The 12,500-nt window shown below is 51.4% G+C and overlaps 2 protein-coding genes across 4 annotated transcripts in view; both read right to left on the bottom strand.

Annotated features, from left to right (window-relative positions):
- Nucleotides 1–367, bottom strand: part of LOC130520282 (glycosyltransferase-like domain-containing protein 1) — a 12,881-nt gene extending 12,514 nt beyond the window's left edge. The window contains exon 1 of the mRNA XM_057024000.1: nucleotides 213–367. Within this exon, the coding sequence (XP_056879980.1) occupies nucleotides 213–224 (12 nt within the window). The 5' untranslated portion in view covers nucleotides 225–367. The remainder of the gene's footprint in view (nucleotides 1–212) is intronic.
- A 158-nt stretch (nucleotides 368–525) lies between these two features.
- Nucleotides 526–12,429, bottom strand: LOC130520281 (zinc finger E-box-binding homeobox 2-like). 3 transcript variants are annotated; one of them, XM_057023991.1, is made up of 9 exons: nucleotides 12,072–12,427; nucleotides 11,251–11,511; nucleotides 10,173–10,238; nucleotides 9,905–10,099; nucleotides 9,591–9,805; nucleotides 6,726–6,834; nucleotides 4,756–6,554; nucleotides 3,392–3,572; nucleotides 526–2,777 (listed from the first exon to the last, which is right to left on the bottom strand). In XM_057023991.1, the coding sequence occupies exons 2-9, from the start codon at nucleotides 11,453–11,455 to the stop codon at nucleotides 2,266–2,268; spliced, it is 3,282 nt and encodes a 1,093-aa protein (XP_056879971.1). In that variant the 5' UTR covers nucleotides 11,456–11,511; nucleotides 12,072–12,427; the 3' UTR covers nucleotides 526–2,265. The 3 variants fall into 3 exon arrangements, with proteins under 3 accessions (XP_056879971.1, XP_056879972.1, XP_056879973.1); XM_057023992.1 differs by having other exon boundaries at nucleotides 3,470–3,572; nucleotides 12,072–12,093; XM_057023993.1 differs by lacking the exon at nucleotides 3,392–3,572 and having other exon boundaries at nucleotides 2,425–2,777; nucleotides 12,072–12,429.
- Between the last annotated feature and the right edge of the window lie 71 nt (nucleotides 12,430–12,500).

The raw sequence follows: 12,500 nt of genomic DNA, 5'->3' as shown, positions 1-12,500 counted from the left end.
ATTTACTGACAGTTGGCTGCAACTTTCAGCTGACTTGTTTGTTAGCATCGTGCTTCGTTAGCCAGCTGCTAGCAGCAGAGTGTAGCTAACGGCTAACTAGCCCGGTCGGTCTGAGCCGGTTCCGACCAGCTCGGAGGTCCGAGACAGCAGCACAACGAGCGGCTCCGCCGGACGAGCACACGCGGAACCGGAGAACGCACGGAAACACTCACCTCCGGCTGCATTTGCTCGGACGCGCTCGGACTGACGTGCACGCGATGACGCAATCGCGTCCTTTTAAAGACTCGAGAACCGTTCAGGCCACGCCTCGTTCGTTTGCCACGCCCCTTTCCGTGATTGGACGTGTTTCGTGTGTTTGCTGAACGTGGGACGAGTTCGAAAGTTAATAGAACAGCGCAGCTTCACTTCCGGGAGTATTGGCGCTGTTTGCTCTTCTTCATCATCATCATCATCGTCATCATCATCATCATCTTCTTCATCATTGGCTTTGTGTCATCATAAATCATAAATTAATCAGGTTACAAATCAGGAAGACAGCGTTTTATTAAAATCAATTTCACTACATTTTTCTCTAGCATGTTCCTCCTGGAGAAAAATCAATATTTCAGACATTTCACATCATCATCATCATCATCAGCATCATCATCATCTTCTTCTTCTAGTGCGATGCATAATGTCAGGATTTGACTCCCCACAGTGTTTTCAGTCACCCCCCCCCCCCAAAAAGTGAATTTCAAATAGTTAGCTTCAATTTTTTTTTTAAAAAATCGAATAAGGATGTTACGCACCAATCACAGTTAACCTCCAATAACAACAACCATTTTACTAAAATAGATCTATTTGTGAGACATTGCTGTACACTACAGTATGAAATAAATATAAAATGAGTCACATAAATAAAGTGGGTGAATACAAAAAAGAAAAACTAAAACAAAAAAGTAATACTGACAAAAAAAATGGTGAGAAGTAGAAAATTGCACAAACATTGAAACTAGCGCTAATGGCAAAAAATGACAGGAAGTGACAGGAAATGGCAGGAAATGGCACTTAAGAACAGGTGGGCGGGGCTTCAATAAGGCTTTTTTCTGTGGAAAAAAACACACTTATGGGATTTAAATGTGACTGTAAGACTCACCTCAGGGTTTGATTTTGAAAAATCACAAGAAAGGAATTATCTCCGTTTGTTTTGTTGGAGAACGATGAGATTTTAAAAAATAATTAGCTGTAAAAAGATGAGTTATAGTGAGTGTATGACGTGTGATCTCTCTTTTCATGTTCTCGTTTTAAGGTTGTTGTAGTCACTCAGGAGGTAAGTGCAAATTTCTGATGGTGGTTCTCAAACACATGAAGACATGGGAGGCAACAGACACCAAGCACGCAGGATTCAGGCCTTCAAAATGCTGTACGGGAAAGAGTTAGCTTTCTTCTACTGTTCCTCTTCATAACACTGCTATGCTAATCATTCACAAATGCTCCTGCCCAACTCATTTTTGTGGGTGAGTTGATTTCTGAATTGTTAAGTTGAAGAAGAGTGAATTGAACGGGGAATGTTAGCAAAATAAAGTTCGGACTCTTTCTTGTAAGCCCGTAATAGTAAAAATGCTCAAATGCAAAAAGGTAACTACGTGTAAAATAATGAGTGATAACTTTCTCAGCAACCCAAAGCTGTGTTGTAGCATTCAAGAGCTATGTTGTAGCATTCAAGAGCTATGTTGTAGCATTCAAGAGCTATGTTGTAGCATTCAAGAGCTGTGTTGTAGCATATGTTTCTTGCCAATAAGAGCGAGCCTGCGTTCAAAGACTTTTGCAAGAGATGGATGAAAATGGGCAACTGAAATTTCATTATCAGTGTGGTGTGAACAGACAGTTAGCATAAACCTGGAGCTGCTGCGCTAGCAGAGAGGCTGTTTGGCGTGTTAGCTCGAGAACAGAAAAGCTTTAGCTTCTAAAAACTGCGCAGCAAAGGGACTCAATGAAGGGCGACACTTAACACATGTTAACAGGTAGAAAAAAGTTAGCAAACAATTAAAGCTTTTGTAATATTTTAGTGCATTAAAGTTTCTACAAAATGGAAGCTCATGATTTTTATGTAATAATGTAAACAATCATAAATAACCTGATTAAATGAACAGAAGTTGACATCAAACAAACCCGGTTCTTTCATTAATTGCTTTTGTGCAGACCATCCTCCCAAGACCTTCCGAGGTCAAAGGTCAGTCCTAATGGTCTCCCTGTCCAGCTCCTCCCTTCTTGAACTGTGTTGCATCATTGTGGGACCTCTGATGGGGTGGTTAAGTCCTTCCTGCTGCTCCCTGTACCTTCTTGCTCCTGCTTTTTCTCCTTCTCGCTGACTTCTCCATGCACGTCTTCAACCTCCTCTTCTGTCTTTCTGTCCCCTTCCATCTTCCTTTCCACGCTGCTCACACTCAGGACTGTACAACCCCCCCCAACGTCCCCCTGCTGCTCGTCTGGGTCTGAGTACCCGAGCGGGTCCAGTTCCTGCAGGTAGGTCCTTCTCATCAGCGGGCCAGCGGGCTGCAGGCCCCCGCCCCTCCGGCTGCCCTCCCTCTGGGCCTCCTCGCGCTCCTCTGCCTCCCTCTTGCAGTAGGAGTAGCGGTGGTTCATGTGCTGGGAGTAGGAGCCCGAGTGGGAGAAGCGTTTGCCGCACTTGTCGCACTGGTACGGCTTCTCCCCCGAGTGCAGCCGCGAGTGTTCGATCAGGTGATGCTTGTGTTTGAAGGCCTTCTTACAGATCTCACATTGGTGAGGACGTTTCCCTGCAGGCAGAGGAGGGCGGCTCGTCAGTGACACACAGCACTACAACACACACTCACACTCTCGTGTGTCTGAAGAATACACACAATCTGTGCAGGTTGTGAGCCTGCTGCTAGTCTGACTGAAGCAGTCCAGCATGGTCTAACAGGAGCCCATGTGGTCCCGTCCCCTCCCCAACACCAGCACATCCATCCAAACTAAACCCCCTCCCAAGTACGGTCCAAGGACAAGCTGGACTCCATGATCCAGGATCCAGGTTTCCCTCCAGCAGGAAGACATGGAGCAGAGGTCAGCGTGTCCAGGAGGACGGCGCCTGTCTGGACTGGTCTGTTGCATCACCAACTGGACCGCCTTCACTTTAAAAAGCTTCAGTGATGTTTGGAATCTTGATTATACAAGTAGCAGCATCCCAGCTAACACACACGTGCACACCCACCCACCCACACACACATGCACATGCACGCTGCTTGCGAGTCTCCTTGCTAAATAGGAAGAGCATGTAAAGAGAAAGGGGGGGCTGTGCCATGTGTTTACAGGACCACACAGATGGAGGGAGAAGCAAGAAGAGTCAGAACGATGGAGGGGTGACAAAGAAGTGTCCGAATGTTACATATACCTGTATGCTCATATTTGTGTCTTAGGAGGGAACTGGTCTTCTGGAATGTTTTGTCGCACAAGTCACAGGCGTACGTACCACTTTCAGTCTTCTTCATCTTCTTCCTACAGAGCAGCGAATCGCTATCTGTCAGGTCGTCCAGGCCCGACAGATAGTCCGGCTTCCCATCCAACAGCTCCCCCTGCAGCACAACAGACACGCATTCAGGATGCACCTGCACACCGAGGTCCACCGAGGTCCACCGAGGCCCACCGAGGCCCACCGAGGTCCACCGAGGCCCACCGAGGCCCACTGAGCTCCACTGACTGAGGTCCACTGAGCCCCACTGAGCTCCACTGACTGAGGTCCACTGAGGCCCACTGAGCCCCACTGACTGAGGTCCACTGAGCCCCACTGACTGAGGTCCACTGAGGTCCACTGAGGCCACTGAGCTCCACTGACTGAGCTCCACTGAGCTCCACTGACTGAGGTCCACTGAGGCCCACTGAGCCCCACTGAGCTCCACTGACTGAGGTCCACTGAGCTCCACTGACTGAGGTCCACTGAGGTCCACTGAGGCCCACCATACTGCCAGACTGGTTCACAACACCTGTCCATACCTTCTGATCCCACCCCCCACCGCCTCAGTCATCCCACGTCTGGACAGGGCTTAAAGCCCCCAACCCGGGTAAGCCTCCACATCCAGGAGACACAAAGAACCATCCACAACCATGGAAACGGCCAATCAGAGTGCAGACAGCAGTCAGGTGTTTCATGTTTTCGATCAACCTATTAAGACAGTCAGAGTGTAGCGTGTCTACAGGCTTTAAGTAGACCTGAACAACACAAGATAACCAGAAGGTTGCCAGTTTGAAACCATATACTCAGTTTATCACCACCTCTTGGCTTCCCTCCTGGAGAAATACCTCCTGCGTCTCCATGACAACCAGGAAACTACAGAAGAAGACCCAGCTTCCAACCAGTGATGCTGAGTCTGTTTTGAAAATCCCATTTTCCTGCCTGAGAACTTCCTGTCAACTGAGATGTTGACTGTGCTCCCGGGATTCCTGTGGGATTCCCGCAGGATGGGGCCAGTGATGTTGATCATGGCATGAGCGTGGAACCAAAAACCACCCAGCTTCTCTTCCTGCTCATATTTGACGCACTTATTTGCTCGTGATTCATTTGGTCTCGTAAATAAAAATGAATCCGGTTTTCATTTTGAAAACACTACTTTTGGTTTAGTTAGCATTGTTAGCATCCTAGTTCTGAACACACCTCTTACCAAAACCCCGGTGCAATGATTCAGTAGTAAGAAGAGTTCTGGTTTTCGCCGGTGGAACATGTGGCCCAGTAAAACCCAACAGAACTTCCCTTATTCTTACCTGGAGACCTGCTTTCCTTTGGTACATTCCTCCGTGCTGCATTTCAGCAAATGTTGTTGCCCCAGTTGCGTAGCTGTAGGCCATGTGAGGAAGGAAGCTCATGGGGTCAAGAGAAGCATAGGGCCTGAACCCTGTGATGGTGGCCCGGGCGGGTGACATGAAGGTGGCTGGTGCTAATGCTTCATGAGCCAGAGAAGCATAAAGATGACAGCCAGCAAAGGGATTCATCCCAAAGATGGGGCTTGTGCTCCGGTCGAGCTGGCTGACCAAGTTCGCTCCACTTTCTGATGCCAGGACCTCACTTTTGATGTTGATCAAATCTGAAGGCCCAGGCGGATGTTCTCGTTGTTGAGCGTCACCGTCCTTCTCACGGATGAAACCATTAAAATGAGGTTTGGGCAGGGAGAGGTCTAGAGGTGAATCTCCCCTGGCATCCTCAGAAGCCTGACAGCTGGACGTGAGACAGCTCCAAGACTCGTTGATGGGTGTGGAGGAAAGGTTGAGGGGCGAAGGAGTGCTGCTCCTCATGTGGGCCTCCCGCTCTTGGGGTTTGGCCCGTGCAGAAGGCCTGTGGTTCTGGAACGGGCGTTTTTTTGTGAAATGCCCCTGTAATTGTGCAGCGGGAACTGAGACTGGAGACTGGCCCGTACTGGTGTCCGCTCCACAGTTCTCAGGATGGGGTAACTTTATCCTCAGACCTCCTCCTTGGCAGTTCTGCCTCTTCCACTGGGAAAACCACTCACTGATAAAGTCTTCAGGAAGTCCTACAGCCACAGAAATCTTCTGCAGATCTTCTGTGTTTGGTTCAGCATTTATATCAAAGCATGTCCTCAGTAGTGACACGTCCTTCAAAGACCTTTTTGCACTGGTGACACCTTCACTGTTGGACAGGTGTTGAGCAGGACTGTTCTCGGCCGGCTGCAGGACCGCCTTGATCTCCTCGTTCATTTTGCACAGGTAGCGCTCATGCTGGTGTAATGGAATGGGCCCAGAGAACATCTCCTTGCAGAACTGACAAGAGAAGCAAAGCAGCTGGGTGAGCTGGTCCGAGGGTTTCTCCTCACCACTGTGCTCTGTATTGGACTTCTCTTTTGTCTCATCCACCGCTCTCTTGGACTCGTTGATTAGACTTTTAGCCTCATTGACTTTTTCCAGTATACAGTCATTCATGCTTTTGGTGTGGTTTCCAGGTTCCCCCTTGTGGAAACTAGACTGGGGCGGCTGCTGTTCCTCAACCTCGGTTCCCAACTCCTTCATATAGGCTCTGAGCATGGAGATCTCCTTTGGGTTTCTATCCCTCTTCTTCCTGCATATAGTGTTGTCGACAGTCTGAAGAACCTTCTGCACCTCACCCAGGTTGCTCCCTGCATAGGTGAGCTGGGTGAGGTCTACCCCACAGCCGCCCACGTGTTGCTGAGGATCACGAGAGGAACTGAGGATACTCAGAGGACTGTGGCCATTCAGGTACCCGTCAGGCCCAGCAAACCCATGGGTGCTCATCATTTGGCAGTACTCACCCAGGTTCAGCGGTTCAGATTTGATATCAAGCTGATTCTGGTGATCTGGAAAACAAATTGAATGGCCATTTTCCATCTTGTGGCAGAATTGGGAAAGAACAGGGCTTCCAGGTGATGATGTGATGGAGCTGGGTGAGGAGCCAGGCCTGATGCTGTTTATATTGCGTACTCGTCCATTAACAGCAACCAGACTGATGCATTTCTTGCTGCTGATGTGTGAACTATAAGAGCCAGAATGCGAGAACCTCTTCTTACAGTTGGAACATTCGTATGGTTTCTCACCTGAAACAAGAAGCCACAAGTGGATTAAAAGGTTGCTGCTCAGATCTTGTTGGTGGCACCAGCAGAAGTAAGACTGAGCATTTTTATCAACTGGACGTAAAGCAGGATGTGAAGGAGGAAGCGAGCGATCAGTGAGGAGATGTTTGGTTCCGAGGGGACGTCTTCACTCACCGCTGTGAATGCGCAGATGTTCCTTCAGGTGATGTTTGTACTTGAAAGCTTTTCCACACTCACTGCATTTGAACTTGCGGTTTGCTGCCGCTTCGTTCAGCAGTGGCAGCTGCAGAGGGGAGACAGGAAACAGGCGGTAAGAGCCACTGACTGGTGTGTTGACTGGTCTGACTGGTGTGTTGACTGGTCTGACTGGTCTGACTGGTGTGTTGACTGGTCTGACTGGTGTGTTGACTGTGGTTGACTGGTCTGACTGGTGTGTTGACTGGTCTGACTGGTGTGTTGACTGGTCTGATTGGTCTGACTGGGGTGTTGACTGGTCTGACTGGTGTGTTGACTGGTCTGACTAGTGTGTTGACTGGTCGACTGGTCTGACTGGGTGTTGACTGGTCTGACTGGTGTGTTGACTGGTCTGATTGGTCTGACTGGTGTGTTGACTGGTGTGTTGACTGGTCTGACTGGTCTGACTGGTGTGTTGGACTGGGTTGTGTTGACTGGTGTGTTGACTGGTGTGATTGGTCTGACTGGTGTGTTGACTGGTCTGACTGGTGTGTTGACTGGTCTGAATGGTCTGACTGGGTCTGTGTTGACTGGTGTGGACTGGTCTGACTGGTGTGTTGACTGGTCTGACTGCACTGACTGGTGTGTTGACTGGTGTGACTGGTGTGTTGATTGTGGTCTGACTGCACTGACTGGTGTGTTGACTGGTCTCTTGACTGGTGACTGGTGTGTTGACTGGTCTGACTGCACTGATTAGTGTGTGACTGGTCTGACTGGTGTGTTGACTGGTCTGACTGCACTGACGGTGTGTTGACTGGTCTGACTAGTATGTTGACTGGTCTGACTGGTGTGTTGACTGGTGTGACTGGTCTGATGGTGTGTGTGTGACTGGTCTGACTGCACTGATTAGTGTGTTGACTGGTCTGACTGGTGTGTTGACTGGTCTGACTGCGCTGACTGGTGTGTTGACTGGTCTCTTGACTGGTCTGACTGGTGTGTTGACTGGTCTGACTGCACTGATTAGTGTGTTGACTGGTCTGACTGGTGTGTTGACTGGTCTGACTGCACTGACTGGGTGTTGACTGGTCTGACTAGTATGTTGACTGGTTTGACGATGGTGTGTTGACTGGTGTGACTGGTCTGACTGGTGTTGACGTCTGACTGCATGATTAGTGTGTTGACTGGTCTGACTGGTGTGTTGACTGGTCTGACTGCATGACTGGTGTGTTGATGGTCTGACTAGTATGTTGACTGGTCTGACTGGTGTGTTGACTGGTGTGACTGTTGACTGGTGTGATTGGTCTGACTGGTCTCTTGACTGGTCTGACTGGTGTGTTGACTGGTCTCTTGACTGGTCTGACTGGTGTGTTGACTGGTCTGACTGCACTGATTAGTGTGTTGACTGGTCTGACTGGTGGGTGACTGGTCTGACTGCACTGACTGGTGTGTTGACTGGTCTGACTAGTATGTTGACTGGTCTGACTGGTGTGTTGACTGGTCTGACTGGTCTGATTGGTGTGTTGACTGGTCTGACTGCACTGACTGGTGTGTTGACTGGTCTGACTGCACTGACTGGTGTGTTTGGGTCAGTAAGACGACGTCCATACCAACACGGACGAGGTCACGACCAGTTTACAACCAGTTTTCGACCAGTCAGTCGAGCCAATCAGGGTTGAGTTCTGTGTGGCGCCCCCTGTGGCCACCCACAGCTCTACGTGTCAGTGGTTTGGACACAGCTTTTGGTTGCACTGTAGATGAAGCCCAACGACCATAACCTGCTAACCAGCTGTAAAACCACTGCATGTTTAACCTACTAACAATTTGGTCAGTAGACATAGATCGTAAAACATTCCAATCGGAAATTGTTTGTTTATATTTCTAATTGAATAAGGAAGAGATCGACATTAATCAGGAACCTAGGGTTCTTAACCCCTAACCCTAACCCAAGCCCTAACCCTAACCCTAACCCTAACCCTAACTCTAACCCTAACCCTAACTCTAACTCTAACTCTAACTCTAACCCTAACCCTGACCCTGACCCTGACCCTGACCCTGACCCTGACCCTAACCCTAACCCTAACCCTAACTCTAACTCTAACTCTAACTCTAACCCTAACCCTAACCCTGACTCTGACCCTAACCCTAACTCTAACCCTAACTCTGACCCTGACCCTGACCCTGACCCTGACCCTAACCCTAACCTAACCCTAACCCTAACCCTAACCCTAACCCTAACCCTAACCTAACCCTAACTCTAACTCTGACCCTGACCCTGACCCTAACCCTAACCCTAACCCTAACCCTAACCCTACCCTAACCCTAACCCTAACCCTAACTCTAACTCTAACTCTAACCCTAACCCTAACCCTAACCCTGACCCTGACCCTGACCCTAACTCTGACCCTGACCCTGACCCTAACCCTGACCCTGACCCTGACCCTGACCCTAACCCTGACCCTAACCCTGACCCTGACCCTGACCCTAACCCTGACCCTAACCCTGACCCTGACCCTGACCCTAACCCTGACCCTGACCCTGACCCTAACCCTAACCCTCCAGCACCAAAATGAAGGCGGGAGCAGGTAAAACCTTCGGTTCAGGTGATGCCTGGAACAGTCACAGTAAATAAACACGATGCTCATGAGTCTGGTCACCAACATGACAGAAGGAGAAGGCAGAGAAACAAAGAGGAGGAGCCAACGATGCCAGAGCGGCAGGAGGGCGGGGTCCAGGTGTGCCTACGATGCCAGAGCGGCAGGAGGGCGGGGTCCAGGTGTGCCTACGATGCCAGAGCGGCAGGAGGGCGGGGTCCAGGTGTGCCTACGATGCCAGAGCGGCAGGAGGGCGGGGTCCAGGTGTGCCTACCTGCTCTCCGCTGGCCTTGTGGGTGCTCGTGTGCCGCTCCAGCTGTGTGCGGCTGGTGAAGACCTCGCTGCAGAGCGAGCAGCTGAAGCTCTCCTCGTTCTTCTCATGACGATACTTGATGTGTTCTTTCAGCGACGACACACGTTTGTAGCCGCGGTCGCAGTACGGACAGGTGAGCAGCTGGGCGAAGTCATCAGGTGTGTGGTTCTGCAGTTCTTCATGCAACAGTCAGAGCAAAGAACATCCTTTTGTTCCTCATTTACAACGGAAACTTTCCCATTTCCAACGTTGGATGGGTAGAATCTCTGTCGTACCATGTTCACTCTCGTCCTGCCCGACCCCCTCAGGTGTGGCCAGGCGGCTCGGCTCTTCTGGGGCTTCTGGGTAAATGATCGCAGTGTCACTGCGCTGTAGATACTCTACGATAGACACCGGGTGGCCCTCGCCCTCCTCCACTTTACGCTTCAGGAAGTAGTCATCAAGATGGTGGATAAAGTCCAGGGTCTTGACTGACAACAGGAAGCAGACAGGTCGGCATGGTAACGTGAAGATACACGTACACCACTCAAATGCTGGACTCACCTGAACCATTTCCACCTGTGTGTTGGGACTCTGGACCGACCCGTCCAGACTCTTTATTGTTGTCACCTGACCAATGGGAAGAAGACAGGTAGTCATAGCCTGAATCTGCCCCCAGCTCCTGACTCTGCCCCCAGCTCCTGAATCTGCCCCCAGCTCCCGACTCTGCCCCCAGCTCCCGAATCTGCCCCCAGCTCCCGAATCTGCCCCCAGCTCCCGACTCTGCCCCCAGCTCCTGACTCTGCCTCCAGCTCCTGATTCTGCCCCCAGCTCCTGACTCTGCCCCCAGCTCCCGACTCTGCCCCCAGCTCCTGAATCTGCCTCCAGCTCCTGACTCTGCCTCCAGCTCCTGATTCTGCCCCCAGCTCCTGACTTTGCCCCCAGCTCCTGAATCTGCCCCTAGCTCCTGACTCTGCCCCCAGCTCCTGAATCTGCCCCCAGCTCCTGACTCTGCCCCCAGCTCCTGACTCTGCCCCTAGCTCCTGACTCTGCCCCCAGCTCCTGACTCTGCCCCCAGCTCCTGAATCTGCCCCTAGCTCCTGACTCTGCCCCCAGCTCCTGAATCTGCCCCCAGCTCCTGACTCTGCCCCCAGCTCCTGATCTGCCCCCAGCTCCTGACTCTGCCCCCAGCTCCTGACTCTGCCCCCAGCTCCTGAATCTGCCCCTAGCTCCTGACTCTGCCCCCAGCTCCTGAATCTGCCCCCAGCTCCTGACTCTGCCCCCAGCTCCTGAATCTGCCCCCAGCTCCTGACTCTGCCCCCAGCTCCTGACTCTGCCCCCAGCTCCTGAATCTGCCCCCAGCTCCTGACTCTGCCCCCAGCTCCTGACTCTGCCCCCAGCTCTGAATCTGCCCCCAGCTCCTGCGTCTCCTCCTCGCTCCTCAAACAGAGCTAAGCTGCACCTCCTCTCTGGGCCTTGCCCACCTGGAACCTTCATGTTTGGTGACCCATTGTGCTACCAACCACCCCAGGTCCACTGCTGCCCCTGTGCTGCCCCTGTGCTGCCCCTGTGCTGCCCCTGTGCTGCCCCTGTGCTGCCCCTGTGCTGCCCCTGTGCTGCCCCAACCGTCACCAGAACTCACCACAGCTCTTCTTCTGTGCCTCTATAGTGATGTTGTCCCTGAGTCTCCAGTGCTGGTGTGAGTTCCGAAGTCCTTCTCGGACTTCAGCTCCCTTCAACGGCAGCAGGGCGTGGCCCATGTGGGGCGGGGCCTCCAGGGAGGGACCGCCCACTGCCGGTCCATCGGCGTCTTTATCCCTGTCCACGCCGTCCCCGTCACTGCACATGGTTGTCTCATCATCGGTTTCCGAACTGGCCGAGGCAGCGTTTTGGTAGTTTGACACTGAAACAGACATCAATCACCAGGTTAACAAATCACGTTATTATAAAGCAGTAACGTATGGATCAATGTCCAGAAACACCTATGGATCATAAATCACTAATAGATAAATAATCAATCCCCAATAGTGAGTCATCTTTATCTAGAAACTCATTCAAGGGGCGGAGCATCAGTGATTGACAGCTGAGTCAAGCAGGATGGATCAGCATGACCCCACCCCCTGATCAGAACGGATCAAAGGCAATCTCTCTCTCTGAGTGTGTCGGCTCCGGAGTGAGTGATAAATATAAGTGCTTTTCCAATATATATTCTATATTATATATATATTCTAACCTATACTATCAGAGTGGCTGGTGTTTAATCACATTGGGGAGCACTCTTCTGTAATTCCGATCATTTATTCACTGTCTTTGGTGGCATTGTTTGGTGGCCACGGTCGCCACGGTTGCCATGGTCGCCACGGTGGCCACGGTGGCCACGGTGGCCACGGTTGCCACGGTTGCCACGGTCGCCATGCCCGTCATGGCGGCGGTGCCGGGAGCCTCCGAGTTGGGGAAACTCACCCGCAGACACGCCTGATTATGATGATGACATAAAGGTGGAGGGACATCATGTTTATCCTCTGGCCAAGGTTGAGTGTTTGCTCAGGACCAGGAAGGGGCTGAGGTCGGTACAGGTGAACCACTTCCCTTCAGGAGTCCATCGAGCTCGGGCGGCCTCGGTCACCCACCGGGAGACGGACCGCCCGACCAGGCCGCACGCGTGAACGATACCGAGGCTTTAAGAGCACGAGGCGCCTAAATGATGAACCCTGGAGGAGGAGCTGGTCTTTGGAGGCCTCCTCACCTGAACGCTGGTTCCTGTTTCCTTGTTGTTTGGAGCACGTTTGTTTTTTGTAATGGCAAATTAAACTGAGTTAAATAAAAAAACTCTCTCTCTCACACACACTCTCTCTCCCTCTCACACACACACACACACTCTCTCTCTCCCTC

This window comes from Takifugu flavidus, unplaced genomic scaffold (assembly GCF_003711565.1).
Source record: "Takifugu flavidus isolate HTHZ2018 unplaced genomic scaffold, ASM371156v2 ctg335, whole genome shotgun sequence".
Classification (NCBI taxonomy): domain Eukaryota; kingdom Metazoa; phylum Chordata; class Actinopteri; order Tetraodontiformes; family Tetraodontidae; genus Takifugu; species Takifugu flavidus.
This window is presented reverse-complemented; position numbering and strand designations above follow the sequence as displayed.